Source organism: Somniosus microcephalus, chromosome 28, assembly GCF_052327205.1.
Source record: "Somniosus microcephalus isolate GS21.2 chromosome 28, FLI_Smic_1.0, whole genome shotgun sequence".
NCBI classification, from domain to species: domain Eukaryota; kingdom Metazoa; phylum Chordata; class Chondrichthyes; order Squaliformes; family Somniosidae; genus Somniosus; species Somniosus microcephalus.
Window position 1 is genome coordinate 44,661,200 of NC_141014.1, and position 25,836 is coordinate 44,687,035.

The following is a 25,836-nucleotide window of genomic DNA, read 5'->3' on the forward strand; positions in this document are numbered from 1 at the left end:
ACACAGCGCCAACCAGAGGTAACAATATGCAATAACGATAACGGTAGGATACAATAACAGTGGTTTACCACAGGGATATGCTGGGTGGAATACAATTCTGCTGCTGCTGATGGCCCATAGTGCTTCATGGATGCCCAGTTTTGAGCTGCTAGATCTGTTCTGAATCTATCCCATCTAGTACAGTGGTAGTGCCACACAACACGATGGAGGCTGTCCTCAGTGTGAAGACAGGACTTCGTCTCCACAATGGTGGTGGTCACTGTTCCCAATATTGTCATGGACAGATGCATCTGCGACAGGTAGGTTGGTGAGGATAAGGTCAAGTAGGTTTTTCCCTTGTGTTGGTTCTCTTACCACCTGTCTCAGGCCCAGACTGGCAGTTATGTCCTTCAGGATTTAGCCAGCTCGGTCAGTAGTGGTACTACCGAGCCACTCTTGGTGATGGACATTGAAGTCCCCCACCCAGAGTACATTCTGTGCCCTTGCTACTCTCAGTGCTTCTTCCAAGTGGTGTTTAACATGGAGGAGTACTGATTCATCAGCTGAGGGAGGGCAGTAGGTGGTAATCACAGAAATCACAGAAATCACAGAAACCCCACAATGCAGATAGAGGCCATTTCGGCCCATCGAGCCTGCACCACCGACACATATCCCAGGAGGTTTCCTTGCTCATGCTTGACCTGAAGCCATGAGACTTCATGGGGTCTGGAGTCATGTTGTAGGGGGTTTCTCTTGCTTGCTCTGGTCTCCTGCCAGGCTTCTTGCAATAATTACCCTTGAGTGGTTCGACCCACTCTTCCCTACGGTTCTAGACCTTGGACTTAGGTGCAGGGAACTGTAATGCAGAGAAAAACTCAATAGACCAGGTTGAATAGCACGAAATGGATGCTTTTATTAAACAGTTTGCAGCATTATAAAATATATGTCATAAGCACAGATTAAAGCTACTACAAGCATGCACACATCTATGAACTTAACTCTATGGAAATGGGGAACACACGGCACATCGTAAAAGGGGTAACACATTACAACTACCCTTAACCCCCTCCCCTAGACCTAACTAAGTTTCGACTTGAGGAACTCGGGATCATGCTCACCACTTTCAGAATTGCGAAAAAGGGGTTCGCAGCCTTTTTGGCACAGCTTTCCGTCGTCACGTGGATTTGGAAACTTCTGGCGCAGCTTGTTTTCCTCTTGGTTCTCCCGCGATGAGGCTGTCGATACAGCCTTGGTGAGCGCTCGCCACGGATGAATCCGTTACCGACGTGACTTTAAGAACTGGATGCACATGGGTGAATCCATTACCGATGTGATGTTGAGACGCTGGAGTGCCGGGCCCTGAGTGTCCTCTTATACAGTCATAATGATTGTCCTTCTGAGGGTGTCTTCTTCTTCGGCCTGGGTCGTCGATGATCTCCCGACAAAAGTACCCAGGCCACCCTCGTCGTCTTCTCTTCGTGGCCGGGCCTTGCCTGCCCGAGCACCGAACACGTTCCGAAACCGAAGTGCTGCTTGGTTCCGATGGAGTCTGTCCCGAAGCGTTCCGATGGAGAACTCACGAAAAGTACCGTAGAAGTTCCGAAGCTACTCCGAAGCGTTGAAGAAATGAAAACCGAAGTGAAGCTACTGTAGAAGTTCCGAAGCGTGAAGTGAAGCCAAGCTACGAAGCGTACTGATGGACCTTTTCAATCCACAGTTATACCTTTTGGAACATTCTTATCTCCCGCCAGATCATAGTCCTGTCTTTGTAATATTTTTGGCGGGCAGAATCCTCTGCAGGGGTGTTTTGTCTTCATAACGGGAGTCGGTGACAGCTGAACTGGCCTTCCTGGGCCGATAATGTCTTTGCTTTGTCACCGTAACTCGGTTTGTATATTGATCGGTCTGGAGATTGCCCTGGATGGCTGTTAAACGGCTTTTCTTTGTACAGTAAATGGGTTTAAGTGTTCGTTCAATTGTCCGCCCATTTCTTGATGGGCCTCATCCTGCTACCCAAAACTGTCCTGTACTTATAATCTAATTAATATGTATGCTGAGTTCCCTGAGTTTCGGTTTCCCGAAACTGGTTTTCGCAGGCTTAATGTCCTCAATCCACAAGCCTGTCTGACTTGCAGTAACAGAAATTCAAAATGGTCCCAGAAACTGGTCACGAGGTCCGGTGGCCATTTTGTGTGCCCTTTTATCAAAGGTTTCTCTGTACAAGCATCTTTTGGTCAATAAAACTGTCTTATTAACCCTAATTTACTGCGTGGTTATTAATGAAAATTTCGAATCTTACAATGTTGAGGACTCCCAGGGCCACTCCTTCCCGACTGTATAGCACTGTGCCACCACCCCGCCCTGCTGGTGGGACAGGACGTACCCAGGGATGGTGATGGAGGAGTTTGGGACATTGGCTGAAATGAGGAAACTATTTCAGAAGAGGGAAGGTGAATGGACATATCAGATATAACTTTCACACAGAGATTAGTGAATATTTGGAATTAATGTCTCGGAAGTGATGGAGGCTGATTTATGTCAGTAATTTTAAGAAGTTGAACAGACAGCGAGGGGTTTAGGTACTGAACTGTGCTCAGTACCCCATTCCCCTCCAACATCAACAGATATAGACAGGAAGAAAAAAGACTAACAAATGTTAATATCGTGCACTGCAATTAATATTTAAGATAGTAAAGGTTAATCTGTGTATCCGCCTGCGGCGTTTTATCTTTCTTTAAGAGCAAGATTCTAACAATGGTGTCACGCCTGAACCCTCACCCATGACTCGATATAGGCGGAATCCTTGTATCTATCAGCCTGGCTGAATTTCAACAGCCACAACCAAATGCCTTGAAGTCCTAGACTCGTCTCTGCCTCAAATACCAAGTAACAAAAGCGGACAATAACTCCACAAAACCTTCTCGTGTTTAAAGCCGTGAAACAATGCGCGTGTGTTGCAGTCCTGCGCCTGTCGGGCAGGGGGCAGCCTAGAGGTCTACCTGGGCACCAGGTGTGTCTCACCTGGACAGGTGCCAAGTTTCAGATCCTCCCACCAGCCAGGAAAACGAAACTCGAAGAAGAGCCGGAACGACTGCTGGTGTACGACAGGCCTGTGGGTTCCCGACTGAGACATTCTCTCCAAACTCGCCCAAATTCTTTCCGTTTCGGTTTACAAACAGTAAGTACAAACTCCCAGCAAACAGCAGACAAACTCTCTGGGTTTCAGGCCGTGTTGAGTTCAATTCTGATTATTTGGCAGGAAGTGGAATAAGGATGTAATCGAATTTCTATCCAGCCACAATATAACATTTTTAATATTACGTGTTTAAGGATCATCCTTCTAATTACATTTCTGTAATGGGCTGTAACCTAGAGCAGGTTAATGTTATAATGTAAAGACCAATAACCGCAGTTAGAATCCGAGAATGGTTACAGCACGGAAGGAGGCTATTCGGCCCGCTCTCTGCAAGAGCACTTCAACTAGTCCCACTGCCCCCCTTTCCCCAGAGCCCTGTAAATGTATTTCCTTCAGATACTTATCCAACTCCCTTTTGAAAGTCACGATTGAGTCTGCCTCCACCACCAGTTATATTCATTCAGTCATTGTGGAGGTTTCCAGGTTGAGTGGCATTTCTCCAGTGTCTAACCTTGATCACCAGCTCCTGGCACAACACGGTTGCGGTGCGACACGGTGCGGCACAACACGGTGCAGCAGAGTGCGGCACTGGCTCCCGCTCCCCTATCACCCCTGTCCTTGTTGACCTGCATTGGCTCCTGATTTCCCAATGACTCCAATTTAAGATTCTCAATATTGTGTTTAAATCCCTCCATGGTCTCACCCTCCCTTATCTCTCTAACCTCCCCCAGTCCTACAACCCACAGAACTCTAGTTCCCCTTACTCCGCCCTCTTCACCCCACCATTGGCAGTCATGCCTTCAGTTATCTAGACCCCTCGCTCTGAATTCCCTCCATAAACCTCTCCACCTCCCTCTCCTCCTTCAAGACCCTTGTTAAAACTCACCTCTTTGACCAAGCTTTAGGTCGCCCCTCCTAAAATCTGCTTCTTTGGCTTTGTGTCCATTTTTGTCTATTACGCTCATGTGAAATGCCTTGGGACATTGTTCTACATTAAAAACATTCTATAAATTCAAGTTGTCTTTGTTAGTTGAGAAAGGTCACTGGTGACTGTTTAAAGAATAGAGCTAACACACACTGAGACAATAGCTCCCATTTCATAGGCGAAATGTCAGACTGCCAATATTGTGTTTGTGGCATTGCCTCATGCTGTAAACTGGAAGATCTGAAGGTTTGCAATGGATATGAAACTGGCAAAATTACTTCTTCAGGCTGAAACTGGCAGATAATGTAATTAATTCAGCTGGGTGACAAAGAGAAGGGTCGCGTTTCCATCACCGCTCTTTGTGAAGTTGGATGATCTAGCTGCTACAATCAATACCTGGAGTCAGGGTTGCTGTTCCTGATTTCTATCCAGTGCCCTCTGCTGCAAATTGCATGAGGACAGAATCAGGATTGGATGTGAAGGCAAACATAAAAACTCTGGCAAAATGACTGAAAATGAACAACATTTCTGCCTCATCCAGTTAATACATCAGCTTGTTGTCTTTAAATTGTCACATTGCTTGTCCGACCGACATCCAGTTCTGGATGAGCAGAAATGTCCTTCAACTAAATATTGGGAAGACCGAAGTCATTGTTTCCGGTCCCCGCCAACTTCATTCTCTAGCCACCGACTCCATCCCTCTCCCTGGCAACTGTGTGAGGCTGAACCAGACTGTTTGGAACCATGGTGTCATATTTTACTTCGAGTTCGCGCCATCACCAAGACCACCTTTGTAACATCGCCCGACTCCGCCTCTGCCTCAGCTCATCTGCTGCTGAAATCCTCCTCCATGCCTTTGTTACCTCCAGACTCGACTATTCCAACGCACTCCTGGCCTCCCATCTTCCACCATCCATAAACCTGAGGGCATCCAAAACTCTGCTGTCCGTGTCCTAACTCTCACCAAGTCCCGTTCACCCATCACCCCTGTGCCTACTGACCTACATTGGCTCCCGATTAAGCAATGCCTTGATTTCAAAATTCTCATCCTTGTTTTCCAATCCCTCCAGAGTCTCGTCCCTCCCTATCTCTGTAACCTCCTCCAGCCCTACTAGATGAGCAGAAATTTCCTCCAACTAAATATTGGGAAGACTGAAGTCATTGTCTTCAGTCCCTGCCACAAACTCTGTTCCCTAGCCACCAACTCCAACCCTCTCCCTGGCAACTGCGTTATCTCTGCGCTCCTCCAATTCTGGCCTCTTGTGCATCCCCGATTTTAATCACTCAACCATTGGTGGCTGTGCCTTCAGCTGCTGAGGCCCTAGGCTCTGGAATTCCCTCCCTAAACCTCTCCAGCTCTCTCTCCTCTTTTAAGACGCTCCTTACAACTTTGACCAAGCTATTGGTCATCTGCCCTAAGATCTCATGTGGCTCGGTGTCAAATTTTGTTTGAAAACGCTCCTGTGAAGTGCCTTGGGTCATTTTACTGTATTAAAGGTGCTATATAAATACAAGTTGTTGTTGTTGTTGCTTTGTGAGGAGTTAAGGCTATGTGTTTAAAGGTATTTTTTTTCCACTTTCAGTGTGTCTGATTTTATCTCCGCTCAGATTATTTAAAAAATGTGAACAAGACACCACTGATTGTCTAATTGTAAAACACACACACACATTTGTTCCATTTATTTTGTTGTCTTCTGATGTGGAGGCAACTGCCCACATCATGCTTGCGTTTCAGACTTGATAGATGGTTGTGATTCTGTTTAAACTGAATGGGCTGCCACATGCTGCGAATTTATTGTAAAAATCTGTAATTATGGTGCTCCAGTACTTTGTTCCAGAAATAATCAGAGAGTAACTATCTGATACCATATAATTTAATAGATTCCCTTCTGATTTCAGCACCCTGGGTGATTACTTTTGGTTTGCTAATTGCTTAGAAACCTGGTTGTCATGGTAACGTCTGACATGTATAACAGGTTCAGCAAGATGTGGATCCTAAAGTTCAACTTTGAAGAAATCCAACCAACTCCTTAAAGGTGTAGTATCTTCAGGAAAACAAATTTGGTAAACTGTTTTAAAAATGTATTTATACACAGTGCATTGCAGCGTTTAAATGTACAATTCCAGCACTTGTGCAGGACATAATTATACACACAATAATCTGTAGCTTTCTGGCTCTTCCTTTCACATATAAAGGTTTAGGTTTGCAAAGCACTTTTCATTAAAGTTGCTGCCCATTAATAGTTCGTGCACTGGATAGCAAAGTGTTCAGTGTTGAAATGGTTACTTTACAGTTTTGTTTATAATCAAGATCTAATTTGTTTACATTATTGTCTGGTGCTTCACCCTCTACTACCTACACAATGCTACACCTCATTCTTAGGCTACAGACTGGCATGTTTTTGGGTAACCCTACTCTACGTGACTTGTTCCATCAGAATTTTTTTTTATATGCTCACCTTTGGAACTCTCTACCCCATAGTGCTGTGGATGCTCAGTCGTTGAGTATATTCAAGGTTGTGAGTGATAGATTTTTGTACTCTAGGAGAATCAAGGGATATGGGGATTGGACAGGAAAGTGGAGATGAGGTCGAAGATCAGCCATGATCTTCTTGAATGACGGAGCAGGCTCGAGGGGCCGTATGGCTGACTCCTGCTCCTATTTTTTATGTCCTTGCACCAGATGTCCAGGTGAAGGGCTCAAAGTGCTGGAGGTAGCAAGGCTGAAAGGAATAAAAGAGATTAGGTAAGTCAGTATGTTGGAAGCCTGTAGATTGTCGAGGTAAGGGTTGAACAGGGGAGTTGAGGAGTTCCATTGTTTTGAGGTACTGAGACAGAATGAGCTTGAGATATTGTTCCAGAATGAGCTTGAGATATTGTTCCCTGTAATTCTTTGGGTTGTGTGGTACCTTTAACAGGCTGCATAGCCCATTCAAAATTCCGCCGGGCGCAGTTTTTCTATTTAAAAGCCGGCGCATCGGTTGGGCGGCCACGCAGCTTAAAGGGAATATTGGTATTCACTCCCAGATACAGAACTGAATGATAACAGGAAGTGCCAAGTTCTGTCTTTGACCTGTGCAGTGTTAGCTAACGTCAGCCAGTTCAATTGTGATGCTATTCATACTCTAATCGCTTGTCAACACTTGCATGTAAAGAATGGCTACTAGAAAGAATGAGGAGAGGACATATAAATTAAATGGTACAATCCTGTAGGGGGTGCACGAACTGAGAGACCTGGGGGTATGTGTGCACAAATCATTGAAGGTGGCAGGGCAGGTTGAGAAAGCAGTTAAAAAGGCTTAAGGGATCCTGGGCTTCAGGAATAGAGGTATAGAGTGCAAAAGTGTGGAAATTATGATGAACCTGTATAAAACACTGGTTCGGCCCCAACTGGAGTATTGTGTCCAATTCTGGGCACCACACTTTAGGAAGGATGTGGAGGCCTTAGAGAGGGTGCAGAAAAGATTTACGAGAATGATTCCAGGAATGAGGGACTTCAGTTACATGGATAGACGGGAGAAACTGGGGTTGTTCTCCTTGGAGCAGAGAGGGTCGAGAGGAGATTTGATAGAGGTGTTCAAAATCATGAGGGGTCTGGACAGAGTAGATAGAGAGAAACTGTTCCCATTGGCAGAAGGGTCGAGAACCAGAGGACACAGATTTAAGGTGATTGGCTAAAGAACCAAAGGCGACGTAAGAAAATGTTTTTTTTATGCAGCAAGTGGTTATGATCTGGAATGCACTGCCTGAAAGGGTGGTGGAGGCAGACTCAATTACGGCTTTCAAAAGGGAGTCGGATAAGTATCTGAAGGAAAGAAATTTGCAGGGTTACGGGGAAAGGGCAGGGGGTGTGGGACTAGCTGAAGTGATCTTGCAGAGAGCCGACACGGGCTTGACAGGCTGAATGGCCTCCTTCCGAGCTGTAACCATTCTATGATTCTAAGGTGAGGAACAGAGGCACGGTGGAATTTTAATAGTAAAGCGCACATAGTTGAGAGTCTGGAATGGTTGTTAAAATTGGCGAAAATGTCAGTGCGTCCGGAGGCGGGTTCCAACGTGCAGATGTCCGGGTTTAACTGGGACGCGTTTTCATGTGTGAGCATAACCCCCTCTAGAGGGGCAGGTTGCTGCTTATAATATTTAATGAGCCACTTTTGATGAGATTTTGACTGCCATTTAAAGTTAACTTCATGTGCACAGGCTCCCGGGCTTCCCAAAACCTCCCATCGAAACCAAGGCGCGAGGATTGAACAACAGTTCATGGGGCTCACTAAAAGTCATCAACAAATACTCCCTGCATTAATCTTCCTGCAGGAATAACCCTGCATTAATCTTCCTGCAGGAATAACCCTGTATTCATGATCTTATTGAAACATTTAAGATTCTAAGGGGGCTTGACCGGGTAGGTGCTGAGAGGATGTTTCCCCTCATGGGGGAATCTAGAATGCAGACGACATAAAGCTGGGTGGGCGTGTGTGCTGTGAGGAGGATGCTGAGAAACTCCAGTATGATTTGGACAGGTTGGGTGATTGGGCAGATGCATGGCAGATGCAGTATAATGTGGATAAATCCACTTTGGTGTCAAAAACAGGAATGGCAATAGATTGGGAGAAGGGGAAGTGCAACGAGACCTGGGCGTCCTGGTGCACCAGTCGCTGAAGGTAAGCATGCAGGTGCAGCAGGTGATTAAGAAGGCAAATGGTATGTTGGCCTTCGTAGCGAGAGGATTTGAGTACAGGAACAAGGATGTCTTGCTCCAGTTGTACAGGGCCTTGGTGAGACCACATCTTGAGTATTGTGTGCAGTTTTGGTCACCTTATCTGAGGAAGGATGTTCTTGCCATGGAAGGAGTGCAGCGAAGATTCACCAGGCTGATACCTGGGATGGCAGGAATGACGTATGAGGAGAGATTGGGTCGATTGGGCTTGTACTTGCTGGAGTTTAGATGAATGAGAGGGGATCTCATCGAAACTTATAAAATTCTGACAGGACTGGACAGACTAGATGCAGCAAGGATGTTTCCGATGGTCGGGGAGTCCAGAACCAGGGGTCACAGTCTAACGATAAGGGGTAAGCCATTTAGGACAGAGATGAGGAGGAATTTCTTCACCCAGAGAGTGGTGAACCTGTGGAATTCTCTACCAAAGAAGGCAGTAGAGGCCAATTCATTAAATATATTCAAGAAGGAGTTGGATATATTTCTTAAGGCTAAAGGGATCAAGGGATATGGAGAGAAGGCAGGAACAGGGTACTGAATTTCGATGATCAGTCATGATCTCATTGAATGGCGGAGCAGGCTCGAGGGGCCGAATGGCCTACTCCTGCTCCTATCTTCTATGTTTCTATGTTAGTCTCAGAATAAGGGGCCGTCCATTTAAGAGGGAGATGAGGAGGAATTTCTTCTGAGGGTCATGAATCTTTGGAATTCTCTACTCCAGAGAGCTGTGGAAGCTGAGTCATTGAATATATTCAAGGCTGAGATAGACAGATTTTTGAGCAATAGGGGAGTCAAAGGTTATGGAGAGCAGGTAGGAAAGTGGAGTTGAGGCCAAAATTGGATCAGCCATAATCTTATTAAATGGCGGAGCAGGCTCGAGGAGCTGAATGGCCTGCTCCTGCTCTTATTTCCTATGTTCTTAATCTTCCTGCAGGAATACCCTGCATTAATCGATCTGCCCACTGCTGCAATTTCTTTCTCGTGGATATAGACTCAATTTCTAGAATTGCATGTTTAAATTTGATGCAATTTTTTTCCCCTTGCTTAAATTTCTGATTCTTGAACGGTACAATTACAGATGCACTGGCTGCCCTCTGTGTACGATTACACAGGCACTGACTGCCCTCTGTGTACGATTCTTCACAAGTGAGCCAAGACAGTGAACACTCGGTGACTATTCAACAAAGGAGCATCAAAGCCTCACATAGGAACAGAAGTAGTCTATTCAGCCCTTCAAGCCTGTTCTGCCATTCAGTGAGATCATGGGTGATCTGTACCTCAACTCCATTTACTTGCCTTTGTTCCATTTCCTTACTGATCCTGTCTATGCCTGATGTCGACACATACACAGCAAAAGTCACTGAAAGGCTGAAGACTGGCTTCTGTGATGGTGGGGACCTCGGGGTAGGCCGATATGGGTTGCAAACGCTTCAGCCTTGTCTTTTGCACTCACGTGCTGGGCTCCACCATCATTGAGGATGGGGATATTCATGGAGCCTCCTCCTCCCGTTAGTTGTTTAATGGCTGGATGTGGCAGGACTGCAGACCTTTGATCTGATCCGTTGATTGTGGGATTGCTTAGCTCTGTCTATAGCCTGCTGATTTTGCGTTTTAGCATACATGTAGTCCTGTGTTGCAGCTTCCCCAGGCTGGCACCTCATTTTTAGGTACGCCTGGTGCTGCTCCTAGCATGCTCTTCTACACTCCTTATTGAAACAGGGTTTGTCCTCTGGCTTGATGGTAATGGTAGAGTGAGGGATATGCCGGGCCATGAGGTTACAGACTTGGCTGGAGTCTCCACAAACACATCGGCTGATTGTTGCACTCCTACCCTGGCCCAAGCTGAATGCAGCTAACCCAGCAGACCGGGAACGAACTGGGAATATACCAAGCCTTTATGATGAAAATAGTCTACATACTGGAAAAGGAAACATTTGCAGGGCTATGGGAAAAGGGCTGGGGGTTGGGGCTAATTGGACAGCTTTTTCAAAGAGCCAGCACAGGCACGATGGGCTGAATGGCCTCCAATTGCACTGTATGATTCTATGATAATGACTTAGATGAAGGGACCGAGTGCAATGTATCCAAGTTTGCTGATGATACAAAGCTAGGTGGGACAGTAAGCTGTGATGAGAACACAAAGAGCCTGCAAAGGGATATAGATAGACTAAGTGAGTGGGCAGTAAGGTGGCAGATGGAGTATAATGTGAAATTATTCACTTTGGTGGGAAAAATAGAAAAACAGAATATTTTTTAAATGGTGAGAAACTATTAAATGTTGGTGTTCAGAGAGATTTGGGTGTCCTCGTACAGGAAACACAGAAAGCTAGCATGATTGGAGTACAAGAGTAAGGAAGTCTTGCTACAATTGTACAGGGCTTTGGTGAGACCACACCTGGAGTACTGGGCACAGTTCTGGTCTCCTTATCTGAGAAAGGACATACATGCCTTAGACATGGTGCAACAAAGGTTCACTAGATTGGTCCCTGGGATGAGAAGGTTGTCCTGGGATGAGAAGGTTGTCCTATGAGAGGAGATTGAGTAGATTGGGCCTATACTCGAGTTTAGAAGAATGAGGTGATCTCATTGAAACATATAAGATTCTGAGGGGGATTGACAGGTTAGGTGTTGAAAGGTTGTTTCCCTTGGCTGGAGAGTCTAGAACGAGGAGGTATCATCTCAGGATAAGGGGTCGGCCATTTAAGACTGAGATGAGGAATTTCATCACTCAGAGGGTTGTGAATCTTTGGAATTCTTTACCCCAAAGGGCTGTGGATACTCAGTTGTTGAGTATATTCAAGGCTGAGCTAGATAGATTTTTGGATCTAGGGGAATCAAGGGATATAGGGATCGGGCGGGAAAGTGGAGCTGAGGTAGATGATCAGCCATGATCTTGATGAATAGCAGAGCAGGCACGGAGGGCCAGCCATATGGCCTACTCCTGCTCCTAATTCTTATGTTCTTATGACTGGTGCAGTTTCTTAGTTGGCAATTGTTTGGGAGATAGGAGACACACCATAGGGATAGAGGGAACTTTCTCTGATTGGTGGGATGTGACAAGTGGTGTTCCCCAGGGATCTGTTCTGGGGCCTCAGCTTTTCACCATATTTATCTATGGGTGAAGGAACAGAGAGCCGTATATTTAAGTTTACAGATGACACTAAATTAGGAGGGACAGCAAGTTGTGTAGATGGGAGCAGGAAGTTACAAAACGACATTGACAGATTAAGTGAGTGGACAAAACTGTGGCAGATGGAGTTCAATATGGGGAACTGTGAGGTCATCCACTTTGGATCCAGGAAAGAGAAGTCAAATTTTGACGAGAGACTGGGAACTGTGAAGGAGCAAAGGGACTTGGGTGTCCATGTACACAAGTCACTAAAACATACATGGGTACACAAAATAATCAAAAAGTCTGATGGAATGTTGGCCTTTATCGCGGGGGCTGGAATACAAAGGGGAGGAAGTGATGCTTCAGCTCTAGAGCCTTGGTCAGATCCCATCTGGAGTAACTACGTTCAGTTCTGTGCTCCGCACCTCAGGAGGAACCTTGGAGGTGGTACACCGCAGATTCACCGGGATGATACTGGGGCTTAAAGGGTTCAATTATGAAGATAGGTTGCAGAACTTTGGCTTGTATTCCCTTGAGTTTAGAAGGTTGAGGGGTGATCTCATCGAGGTGTTTACATAGGAACAGGAGTAGGGCATTCAGCACCTCTAGCTGTTTGCCATTCTATTTGATCATGCCTGATCTGTACCTCAACTCCATTTACCTGCCATTTCTCCATATCCCTTGATACCCTTATCTAACAAAAATCTATTGATCTCAGTCTTGAAAATTTTGAATTGACCCTCAGCATCCACAGCTTTTTGGGAGAGAGTTCCAGATTTTCACTACCCTTTGTGTGAAAAAGTGACTCCTGATTTTTCTCCTGAACGACCTATCTCTAATTTTAAGATTATGTCCCCTTGTTCTGGACTCCCCCAGCAGAGGCTTACTCCTGCCATTACGTTCCTGTGGCTGTGCTTTAAACCACTGAGCCATCTCTCTTTCAATGAAGATACTGTTTTGTGCAATATGCAAAGCCTCCCTGAAGTAGATTTAAGCCACTGGATTGGACCATTAGGCTGTGAAGAGGTGACTTAACGGGAATGAGAAGAGTGGACGTAGACATCAAATGGTCACTGTTTCTAAATCGTTATTTAACTTTACAGATTCGATTGTGTCAGCTGTTGTGAGGTCTAAATCTGGGTCAGCGAGATGGAGTTTGCCAGTAGTCATATTTACATCAGTTGCCCAGCCAACTCAAACCAGACAGAGCAAGTTAGTTTCTACAAAACTCACCTAACAGAGACTCTGAGGAAAGCCACTATTGGTGAGTGCCTGTAAGTAATGATTATTTTTCGAATGTACCACATGACTCACCATGACCACAACCAACGCTTTCCTCACTGTGTTGACAGGTGAAAGTCCAGCGGCCCATGTCTACGACCCGGTGGAGGCCTGCGGCCTAGCGTCTGAAGAAAGGAAGCCTGTCAACAGCCCTCTCTATGACCCGGTGTACGGCAATTGGAGCTCAGCAACAGCTATTGTCCCTCCGAAAGTTGCCCCTGTCTATGACAATAGGCCCGGCTTTAGCTCGGGCACTCTGCTCCAAGCCCAGCCGCTCAGCGGTCCCCCCAGTCCTGGTGACACCACAGCAGCGCAGCCACTGTACGATGTGGCAGAAGGTTCCGGCAGTTATTATGACAACAGGAGGGCCTCAGGCCCCCAGACTGGGCAGCACTCGGCCAACCCGCCCCCCAGACATCGCCTTGGCAACAGCACACGCGGTGAGCTCCTTCAAAATAACATTTTTACAAATAATCATTTCTGTTCTTGTTATTTCCTCATAACCAGTGTTCTTCGCCTCGCCATGAGCATCCTCGGTCTCGGGGCCTCGCTCTCTGGGGATCTCGGGCTCTCTCTGGCTTGGTCTCAGGGTCTCGGGACCTCTCTCGGGGTCTGTTTGGTGCTTTCTCTTGAATGACGGTTTCCCTCTCCCAGCGAGCGCAGTGTGTCCACTCGCTCCATTCACTGCCCAGTGCTTTTTAAGATCAATTGTTTACATTTTACCTTTCCTCATTTTTTCCTTGTCTCTGGCATTGCCCCTGTGAGCATCCAGTTCGCCTGTTGACTCTGCCCAGTGTCCTGGTTCTGGCTGATGGCACTGTATGTGAGTGAGTGTGTGAATGTGTATTTGTGTGTGTGTGTGTCTGTGAGTGTGTGTGTGAGTGCGCAATGCGTGACTTTCAGCCTTGATTCCTGATATCCGCGAGACCCGTGTCCTGCTGCTTGTTTAAGGATATATCGGTAATGTTAATTATTTAGTCTCCGTGTGGAGCATGCTGGAACCTTCTCCACCGTGGAAACAACTGGAAGCCTGGAAATGCTGCAGGGAGAGGCTGAGCAATGAGACCGCTTAGCAAAGCTCAGGCTCTTTGGGGCGATTTAGCTGGGAGAGGAGCAGATTTTGGGCGGGCAGGGGTGGTATAAGAGACAATCTTCACTCCACCCCCACTCCACCCCGATGCTATTTCAACTCCTGGGCCTCATTTAGATCTCACTGGCATCTGCCCAAAACGGGGGAAGAGGCAGGTGTCGTGCCGGCTGGCCAAGCTTGGGAGGCTCAAGGCCCAGAGGCGACACACCATCACTTGGGCACGTTGTGAGGGTTTCAGTGGAATCCTGTGGGAGGGAGCCTGGGGCAGCAGAGGCTGAGGCCCAGAATAACAGGCTGCTCCCCCTAGCCCCACAAAGATAAGATTCACAGTTACCTCTTCCTCCCTGATATGTTTCATGGAGCCGGGTGGCCTGAGTCCGCAGGCGCCTTGGGCCTGAGGCCTGGGCCCTGATTATGGAGCTATTTAAAGCGGTGGTGGCTGGGGATCGAATGGGAATGGGGCAGTCATTTTTCAGAGACGGTTATAATGGCAGGGCGGGTTAAAATCACCCCTTTAGCCTTGAATAGAGGCAAATGAAAGCACATCTTAGCGGTATTAGGACAGCAAGTGAACACGAAAGGTTAATGCGGAGCACATTTTCAAATTAAGCCAGGACTGCAGGACAAAAGGGCATAAATATAACTGAGTAAAAGACAAGCTCGGGACTGAGGCAGGAATTCAAAAGTGATTAATACCTGGAGTGTTCTGTGGGGCAGGCACTGGAAGCACAGAGACAGTGTTGAGGATTATAGGATGAACTAAGTGGACTGAATGGCCTCACTCTCCTATATTAATAGTGGCATAGGCCAGTTGAGCAGAATGGCCTGTGTCTGTGCTGTAGATTCTATGCATGTAATATTTATCTTTGTGCTGATTGTGTTATTGATCTGTTGCAGGCCAACCCCCTCCACTTCCACCCAGGCCAAAGGACTTGAAGCGTGTGCCTCATTATTTGGAACTGGTTGATTTGTCCCCCACTCGAGGGCCTAGACATCAGGCATTGCCAACAGCCCACCTTCAGCCCCAGGCCCCTCCAGACTCTCAGCCCCCTCCCTTGCCTGATAGAAGTAAGTGAATTTAATGATTGAGGCATTCAATGTAGGAATAGGAGAGTTGTAACAACAAAGTTTTTTAAGTATCAGGAAGACAAGAAACTCAATCAAACGAGTAAATGTGCCAGCACTATTGAGAGATGCAGACAACTTCACAAACTAGCGATCTGGGTGATAAGTTTCCATTCTAAGCAGAAGGAAGGGGGTCAGTTGGATGTGTGACATGCACAGAAACACTTGAGTCTATGGCAAAGTCACCGAGAAACGGCAAGGGTAGACTTTGTGTTTGCTCAATATGGCCTCTAGTATCAGGCATCTGAATACTCAGAAATCAGCGACTTGAAATTGTCAGTGGGATCAGACGGGGGACATTGTGCTGAAATTGGTCCCCCCAAAATTGGGCACGACAGGGACCAATTTGTCTCCCTGTCAAAGCATTTGGAGAAATGAGTTAATCTGAGTCAGTAGGCTCAGATTTCTAAAACGCAAGTCATGCTGGACTACTCTTAGCAATTTTTTGAAGAAACACAGTGAACATGTTGTGGTAAACCACTGTTATACCTGTCTGTATGTGTATGTGTATTCCACTAGGTACAGGTCTGGACATGCCTTGGCTGACTCCTCCCACTATTCCAGGTATATAAGTGACTACCTCCCAGTCCCTTAGTATTCTGGACGGGTCGACCACTTGAGACTAGACCTTCATTCTTTAGTTAATAAAAGCCTGGTTGTTACTCGCTTAACCTCAGTCTTTTGAGTAATTGATGGCGCATCAATTTTATTAACTAAATTTTTTATAATGGAGAAGATCCTCACACCAGCATGCCTGGACCTGGACAGTCGGGAAGCGGACGCTTCCACCAAGTTTGCTCACTGGCTCATGTGCTTCGAGGTATTCCTGACTGCCTCCACTGCGGTCGTAACGGATGCGAACAAACTGTCTGTCCTGATCTCCAAGGTGAACCACCGAGTGTACTCAGTCATCCGGGACGCGACCTCGTACACAGCCGCCCTCCAGCTCCTCAAGACCCAGTACACGCGCCCTGTGAACGAAGTTTACGCCAGGCACCTCCTGGGGAGTCGCAAGCAACAACCTGGGGAATCGACTGAGGAATACCTCCAAGCACTGTCCGTGCTTGGCCGGGCCTGTGGGTGTAAGGCGGTAACGCCCACTAAGTACACGGAGGAACTGATCCGGGATGCCTTCGTAGCGGGCCACAGGTCCAACTACACCCGACAGCGACTGCTGGAGCAGAGTGACCTCACCCTCGACAAAGCCTCCGAAATCGCACTAACGCTGGACGCAGCCTACCGGGGCATGGATGCCGCCTACTCTGCACCGTGGACGCCGCGGGGAACGACAACCTGGGACACGGTAGGACAGCCCCATAGCACCGTGCCACCCCAGCCACAGCCCAACAACGGCCCAACCACCGCAGCAGTGTCCCAAAGCCAGACAGCAGTATCCCAAGGCCAGAAATACTACTTCTGTGGCCAGGCCAAACACCCCAGAGTGCGCTGCCCGGCGAAGAATGCGACCTGCTCGGGCTGCGGGATAAAGGGACACTACGCTAGCGTCTGCAAGGCCAAAGCCACCCCGAACGCCAGCAGCGCCGCGTGTGGGCCGTGCGAGACGCTATCTTGGGCCCCCAACAGCGCCGCGTGTGGGCCGTGCGGGCCGCCATCTTGGGCCTCCCCAGCCATGGGCGAACCACCGCAGCAGCAGCCATCTTGGACGACTCCAGCCACATGGGAATCATGGACGCCGCCATCTTGGATACCAGCCGGGACGCAGCAGGCCGCCAACCCCCCCCCCCAATCTGATACCCGCAGCGACACACCGACCCCTACGCTGGCCTCTGTTACGCTGGACCAAACGAGACCGCACCAACTAGCTCGGTCCAAAATGGACGTTAAGGTAAACGGCCATGCAATAAACTGCCTTTTTGACTCCGGGAGCACAGAGAGCTTCATCCACCCCGACACGGTGTGGCGTTGCTCTCTCCCAGTCCTGCCTGCGCACCAGCGGATTTCTATGGCCGCCGAGTCCCAGTCAGCGGACATTGGCGGCTACTGCGTGGTGACACTAGTAGTAGACGGGACTGTGTTCAATAATTTTAAACTCCTGGTCCTGCCCCAACTTTGCGCTGCCGTTCTACTGGGGTTGGATTTCCAGTGCCACCTCAAAAGCGTTACGATGGCGTACGGTGGCCCCCTCCCCCCACTCACAGTCCGCAGCCAGCAGCCTCCAAATTGCCTGCTGCGCACCAGATGCAGCCTCTCCACACTCAGAGTCCCACCCCCCCCCACTGTTTGCTAACCTCACCCCCGACTGTAAGCCCATCGCCACAAAGAGCAGGCGACACAGTGCCGGGGACAGGGTTTTCATCAAAACCGAAGTGGAGCGGCTCTTGAAGGAGGGGATTATTGAGGGCAGCTCCAGCCCCTGGCGAGCCTAGGTTGTGGTCATTAAGACCGGCGAGAAACAACGCCTGGTCATCGACTACAGCCAAACAATAAACCGCTACACCCTGCTGGACGCCTACCCACTCCCCCGCATAGCTGACATGGTCAACCAGATCGCGCAGTACCGCGTCTTTTCGACCATTGACCTGAAATCAGCGTACCACCAGCCCCCCATCCGCCCCGAAGACCGCCAGTATACTGCTTTTGAGGCAAACGGCCGCCTCTATCACTTCCTTAGGGTTCCCTTTGGCGTTACCAACGGGGTCTCCGTCTTCCAAAGGGAGATGGTTGATCAAAACGCGCTGCAGGCCACTTTCCCTTACCTAGACAATGTGACCATCTGCGGCCATGACTTGCAGGACCATGACGCAAACCTCGAGAAATTCCTCTGCACCGCCCAACTCCTGAACCTGACATATAACAAGGAGAAGTGCATATTCCGCACAGACCGCCTTGCCATCCTTGGCTGTGTTGTGGAACACGGGGTCATCGGTCCCGACCCGGACCGGATGCGTCCCCTTATGGAACCCCCACTGCCTAAAAGCTCTGAAGAGGTGCCTAGGGTTTTTTTCCTACTACGCCCAGTGGGTCCCCTACTATGCAGACAAAGCCCGTCCGCTGATCAAATCCACCTCTTTTCCCCTGATGGCAGAGGCCCGCTCGGCCTTCCACCGTATCAAGGAGGACATTGCCAAAGCCACCATGCACGCAGTGGACGAATCCATCCCCTTCCAGGTGGAAAGCGATGCGTCCGACTTCGCTCTGGCCGCCACCCTTAATCAGGCGGGGAGACCTGTGGCATTCTTCTCACGAACCCTCCAGGGCCCGGAGACCAGACACTCCGCGGTTGAGAAGGAGGCCCAGGCTATTGTGGAGGCTGTGCGTCATTGGAGGCACTACCTGGCCGGAAAACGAGTTACCCTGCTCACTGACCAGCGTTCAGTTGCTTTTATGTTCAACAACAAGCAGAGGGGCAAAATCAAAAATGACAAGATCTTGAGGTGGAGAATCGAACTTTCCACCTACAATTATGAGATCTTGTACCGGCCTGGGAAGCTCAGGGCACCTGGGGGTTCATTATCACGTGGCACCTGCGCCAGCGCGCAGATCGATAGGCTGAGGGCCCTCCACAATGACCTCTGCCACCCGGGGGTCACCAGGTTCTTCCACTTCATCAAGGCCCGCAACCTGCCTTACTCCATTGAGGAGGTCAGGACCATGACCAAGAACTGCCAAGTCTGCGCTGAGTGCAAACCGCACTTTTATAGACCAGACAGAGCCCACCTGATAAAAGCCACTCGCCCTTTCGAACGCCTGAGCGTCGATTTTAAAGGGCCTCTCCCCTCCTCCGACCGCAATGTGTACTTCCTCAACATCATTGATGAGTACTCCCGTTTCCCGTTCGCTATCCCCTGCCCGGACATGACCACTGCCACGGTCATTAAATGTCTGAACAGCCTCTTCACCCTGTTCGGTTTCCCCAGCTATATCCATAGCGACCGGGGGTCATCGTTTATGAGCGACGAACTCCGCCAGTACCTGCTCGCTAGGGGTATAGCCACAAGCAGGACCACCAGTTACAACCCCCGGGGGAACGGACAGGTGGAAAGAGAGAATGCAACAGTTTGGAAGGCCGCCCTACTAGCCTTAAAGTCTAGGGGCCTTCCGGCCTCCCGCTGGCAGGAGGTGCTCCCCGATGCGCTCCACTCGATTCGGTCACTGCTCTGCACTGCCACCAATGCCACCCCTCACGAGAAAATGTTTGTCTTCCCAAGGAAGTCCACATCGGGGACAGCGTTACCGCCATGGCTGACGTCCCCAGGGCCGGTACTACTGAGAAGACACGTGAGGACCAATAAAACGGACCCCCTGGTCGAGAGGGTCGACCTCCTCCACGCCAACCCCCAGTACGCTTACATTGCGTACCCGGATGGGCGGGAGGACACAGTCTCCATACGAGATCTCGCACCCTCGGGGACCACTGTAACCCACTACCCATTACCACCCCCCCCCCCCAACGACACCCTCGGGGACCGCTGTAACCCACTACCCATTACCACCGCCCCCCCCCCCCCACGACCCGATATCCAACCCCAGCAGCCGGCTCGCCTTGGACCGTCACCCACGAGGACTACACCCCAGTGCCCCAGCCTACACGGGACGCGACGCCGGAAGCTCCACCACCCCTGCCGTCGCCACGTCGATCACAGCGGCAGACAAGACCTCCGGAGAGACTCCAATACACGAACTTTTAAATACACTTCACCCCGCCGGACTCATTTTTAAACAAGGGGTGAATATGGTAAACCACTGTTATACCTGTCTGTATGTGTATGTGTATTCCACTAGGTACAGGTCTGGACATGCCTCGGCTGACTCCTCCCACTATTCCAGGTATATAAGTGACTACCTCCCAGTCCCTTAGTATTCTGGACGGGTCGACCACTCAAGACTAGACCTTCATTCTTTAGTTAATAAAAGCCTGGTTGTTACTCGCTTAACCTCAGTCTTTTGAGTAATTGATGGCGCATCACATGTCTCATGGATTTTCAAAACATATTTGATAATGTACCACATCAAAGACTTATGACACAGATAGAATTAAGGGGAATGTGGACACGCGGGTAGAGTGTGGTTGAAGGACAAAAGGTACGAATAAAGGGAGGAAAGTACTGCTTTGTACTCTGCACCTGGATTTATCAATGGCAATCCATTTGTTTTGACATGAAGAGCAGTAGAATGCAGACATATAATCATAGAATGATGCAGCACAGAAGGAGGCCATTCGGCCCATCATGTCTGTGCCAGCTCTTTGAAAAAGCTCTCCAATTAGTTCCACTCTCCTGCTCTTTCCCCATAGCCCTGCAAATTTCTCCCCTTCAAGTATTTATCCAATTCCCTTTTGAAAGTTATTATTGCATCTGTTTCCACTGCCCTTTCAGGCAGCACATGAGGGGGATTGACAGGGTAGATGCTGAGAGGCTGTTTCCCCTGGCTGGAGAGTCTAGAACGAGGGGGCATAGTCTCAGGATAAGGGGTCGGCCATTTAAGACCAAGATGAGGGGGAATTTCTTCACTCAGAGGGTTGTGAACCTTTGGAATTCCCCACCCCAAAAGGGTTGTGGACGCTGAGTCTTTGAGTATATTCAAGGCTGAGATCAATAGATTTTTGGGTTCTAGGGGAATCGAGAGATATGGGGATTGGGTGGGAAAGTGGAGTTGAGGTCGATGATCAGCCATGATCATATTGAATGGTGGAGCAGGCTCGAAGGGCTGTATGGTCTACTCCTGCTCCTAATTCTTATGTTCTTGTGTTCTTATAGAGGTGTTCAAAATCATGAAAGGTTTGGATAGAGTAAATAAGGAAAAACTGTTTCCAATGGCGGAAGGGTCGGTAACCAGAGGACACAGATTTAAGGTGATTGGCAAAAGAACCAGAGGCGACATGAGGAAACATTTTTTTTAACGCAGCGAGTTGTTGCAACAACTGCCAATTAACTTAAATCTCTGTCCTCTGGGTACCAACTCTTCTGCCACTTGAAACAGTTTCTCCTTATTTACTCTATCAAAACCCTTCATGATTTTGAACACCTCTATCAAATCTCCCCTTAACCTTCTCTGCTCTAAGGAGAACAACCCCAGCTTTTCCAGTCTCTCCACATAACTGAAGTCCCCCATCCCTGGAACCATTCCAGTAAATCTCTACTGCACCCTCTCCAAGGCCTTGACATCCTTCCTAAAGTGTGGTTCCCAGAATTGAACACAATACTCTAGCTGGGGCCTAACCAGTGTTTTATAAAGGTTCGGCATAAGTTACTTGCTTTGTACTCTATTCCTCTATTAATAAAGCCAAGGATCCCATGTGCTTTTTTAACAGCCTTCTCAACTTGTCCTGCCGTCTTCAAAGATTTGTGTAGATACACCCCCAGATCTCTCTGTTCCTACACCCCCTTTAAAATTGTACCATTTAGTTTATATTGCTTTTCCTCAATCTTTCTACCAAAATGCATCAATTTGCACTTCCCTGCATTAAACTTCATCTGCCATGTGTCTGCCCATTTCACCAGTCTGTCTCTGTCCTCCTGAAGTCTGTTACTCTCCTCCTCGCTGTTTACTACATTTCCGAGTTTTGTGTCATCTGCAATCTTTGAAATGATGCCCTGTATACTCAAGTCCAGGCCATTAATATATATCAAAAAGAGCAGTGGTCCTAATGCTGACCCCTGAGGGACATCACTGTATACTTCCTCCAGTCTGAAAAACAACCGTTCACCACCACTCTCTGCTTTCTGTCCCTGAGCCAATTTTGTATCCATGCTGCCACTGCCCCTTTAATCCCATGAGCTTCAATTTTGATAACAAGTCAATTATGTGATACATTATCAAACACCTTTTGAATAGCAATACACACAACATCAATCGCATTGCCCTTATCAAGGGCCATTAAGGGATGGACAGGACAATACCACAAGTAACAATAGAAAGATGGCAGAAATATTAAATCTTTATTTCACTTCGGTATTTACCAGGGAGATAGAACAGGTGAATATGACATTGGATGATGAGATGAGATAAGTGCATTTAAAATAAAAAAGGGGATATATTAAAAAAAACTAATCAAACTCAGGATATAAGCCCTGGTCCGGATGGATTGCATCCACGCATTTTAAAATAATCTAGAGAAGAGATAGCAGAGGCATTACTACGCATATTTAATAATTTGTTAGAAAAGGTGTAGTGTCAGAGGACTGGCGGATAGCTAACGTAATACCGATATTTAAGAAGGTGGATAGAAGATGTCCAGGGAATTATAGATCAGTCAGCTTAACATTGGTGTTAGGAAAAATAATGGAATCCCCACTAAAGGCGCGAATAAAAGAACATCTAGAAATGAAAAGTATAATAATGAATAGTCAGCATGGATTTCAAAAGGGAAAGTCTTGCTTGACCAACCTCATTGAATTTTTGAAGAGGCAACAAAGAGAGAAGACAATGGTAATGTAGTAGATGTAATTTATCTAGATTTTCAAAAGATCTTCGATAAGGTACCCCATAATAGACTGATGAACAAGGTCAGAGAATGCAGAGTCAGAGGACTTTACAAGAATGAATTGCTGGCTGGCTTCAAGACAGAAAGCAGAGAGTGGGAGTAAAGGGTAGCTATTCACAGTGGCAGTAGGTGGGTAGTAGTGTTCCACAAGGATCAGTGCTGGGACCACTGCTGTTCACAATTTACATTAACGATTTAGACTTTGGAATCAAAAACACAATGTCTAAATTTGCGGATGATACCAAATTGGGGGGGATAGTCAATACTGAGAAGGACTGCAACAAATTACAGGAGGACATTAATAAACTTGCAGAATGGGCAAATAATTGGCAAATGACGTTCAACACAGATAAATGTGAGGTATTACATTTTGGTAGGAAGAATAGGGAGGTCACATCACTTGGAGGGTGCGAGTCTAGGTGGGGTGAAGGAACAAAGGGATCTCAGAGTACAAATACACAAATCACTAAAAGTAGTGACTCAGGTTAGCAAGGCCATAAAAAAAGCAAACCAAGTACTAGGGTTTATTTCTAGAGGGACAGAATTGAAAAGTAGGGAAGTTATGCTAAACCTGTATCGAACCTTGGTTAGATCACACTTGGAGTACTGCGTACATTTCTGGTCGCCATATTATAAAAGATATAGAAGCATTGGAGGGGGTGCAGAGAAGATTTACAAGGATGATACCAGAAATGCGAGGGTATACATATCAGGAAAGGATGAACAGGCTGGGTCTCTTTTCTCTTGTAAAAAGAAGGCTGAGGGGTGACCTAATAGAGGTCTATAAAATTATGAAAGGTTTTGATCGAGTGGATACAGAGAGAGTGTTTCCACTTGTGGGGAAGAGCATAACTAGAGGCCATCAATATAAGATAGTCACCAAGAAATCCAATAGGGAATTCAGAAGAAACTTCTTTACCCAGAGAGTGGTGAGAATGTGGAACTCGCTACCACAGGGAGTGGTTGAAGCGAATAGTACAGATGTATTTAAGGGGAGGCTGGACAAGCATATGAGGGAGAAGGAAATAGAGGGTTATGCTGATAGATTTAGATGAGGAAAGACAGGAGGAGGCTCGAGTGGAGCATAAACGCCGGCATGGACTGGTTGGGCCGAATGGCCTGTTTCTGTGCCATATATCCTATGTAAACCCTCTCTGTTACTTCATTAAAGAACTCAATCAGGTTAGTTAAACATGATTTGCCTTTAACAAATCTGTGCTGGCTTTCATTTATTAACCCATATTTTTGCAAGAGCCAATTAATTTTGTCCTGGATTATTGCCTCTAGAACATTCCCCACCACCAACGTTAGGCTGACTGGCCTGTAGTTTTTTTTGGACAGAGTGTAACATGGAAGAGGCTAGATTGATGGTATATATTCCCTACACATAAATACTCACTCAGGGTGCACAGACCAAGTAGGTCTCTGAGGCCCTCCACAACATGAGGAAGGTGTGCATGGAGAGGAAGTGGAACAGGAGAGTCAGAAACCAGAGCAAGGAGAGGATAACTTTCCCAGAACGTTCAATGAATAAAGGTTGATTCACCAAAATATAATCAATTCACACCCTCACTAAGTCCCTCACTTTCCAAGACTTCTGCCAAGGCCCTGCATTAGACAGAAAGCTACATTTCCCCTTCCACCATCCAATTCCCAAAAGTTGAAAGTATAAAGAAATTGACTCATAACTCCATGTGATCCAGCTATCTATAGTTTAAAAAGGAAGTGGTAACCAAATATATTCTCTTTCTTCAATTAATTTCCATTATAGTGTCTATCCTTTGTCCCAGTTAATTTACTTACTTGAGTTCCTAATCCTATGAGGAGGTCTGAGTGAGGTGAGGTTAAGCGCTGGGAGGCCAGCAAGGTTCCCCATGAGCTGGAGAGACCTGAGGGGAGTCTAGTCTGAGGGTAGCTGCTGTCCCAGATGTTGGAGCAAGGTAGAGCCGGACCACATCTGAAGTTCCCTCATGTGAAGGGGGTTTTATGAAAGTGGGTTCATTGCCATTCTCCAGAGAGGCAGCGACATCTGCGCCCATTCCTTGCAGCCCTGGTTGCTGCGCACAGTTTCTGTGGTGCTACTAGTCAGTGGTCAATCAGGTCCTTGGAAGCCTTGTGAAGTGTCCTGTTCAAAGCATCTATGGCAGCACTGTTAGCTACCACTCCAGGAGCCTCCAATGCCCTTTAGAAACTCTTTTGGGCATCTTGATAATGCGGCCATCTCCCGGTTGAAGTGGCCATCTCCCGGTTGAAACATAGAAAGATAGGAGCAGGAGTAGGCCATTCGGCCCTTCGAGCCTGCTCCACCATTCAATGAGATCATGGCTGATCATCCAAATTCAGTACCCTGTCCCTGCCTTCTCCCCATATCCCTTGATCCCTTTAGCCTCAAGAAACATATCCAACTCTTTCTTGAATATATTTAATGAACTGGCCTCCACCGCCCTCTGTGGCAGAGAATTCCACAGGTTCACCACTCTCTGGGTGAAGAAATTCCTCCTCATTTCTGTTCTAAATGGCTTACCCCTTATCCTTCGACTATGACCCCTGGTTCTGGACTCCCCGGCCATCAGAAACATCCTTTCTGCATCTAGTCTGTCCAGACCTGACAGAATTTTATAGGTTTCGATGAGAACCCCTCTCAATCTTCTAAACTCCAGTGAGTATAAGCCCAATCGACACAATCTCTCCTCGTATGTCATTCCTGCCATCCCAGGTATCAGCCTGGTGAATCTTCGCTGCACTCCCTCCATGGCAAGCACGTCCTTCCTCAGGTAAGGTGACCAAAACTGCACACAATACTCAAGGTGTGGTCTCACCAAGGCCCTGTACAACTGCAGCAAGACATCCTTGTTCTTGTACTCGAACCCTCTTGCTACGAAGGCCAACATACCATTTGCCTTCTTAACCGCCTGCTGCACCTGCATGCTTACCTTCAGCGACTGGTGCACAATAACACCCAGGTCTCTTTGCACTTCCCCTTCTCCCAATCTATTGCCATTCAAATAATAATCTGCCTTCCTGTTT

General features: G+C 47.6%; 1 protein-coding gene across 2 annotated transcripts in view; it reads left to right on the top strand.

Moving 5' to 3' along the window:
- The first annotated feature begins 3,012 nt into the window (after nucleotides 1-3,012).
- LOC147099711 (circularly permutated Ras protein 1-like) overlaps nucleotides 3,013-25,836 on the top strand; it is a 166,732-nt gene continuing 143,908 nt past the window's right edge. The window contains exons 1-5 of one of the 2 annotated variants that reach the window (XM_085969104.1): nucleotides 3,013-3,157; nucleotides 5,940-6,076; nucleotides 12,973-13,133; nucleotides 13,222-13,590; nucleotides 15,138-15,308. In XM_085969104.1, the coding sequence (XP_085825230.1) occupies nucleotides 13,019-13,133; nucleotides 13,222-13,590; nucleotides 15,138-15,308 (655 nt within the window). In that variant the 5' untranslated portion in view covers nucleotides 3,013-3,157; nucleotides 5,940-6,076; nucleotides 12,973-13,018. The remainder of the gene's footprint in view (nucleotides 3,158-5,939; nucleotides 6,077-12,972; nucleotides 13,134-13,221; nucleotides 13,591-15,137; nucleotides 15,309-25,836) is intronic. The other variant, XM_085969105.1, reaches the window with a different exon arrangement.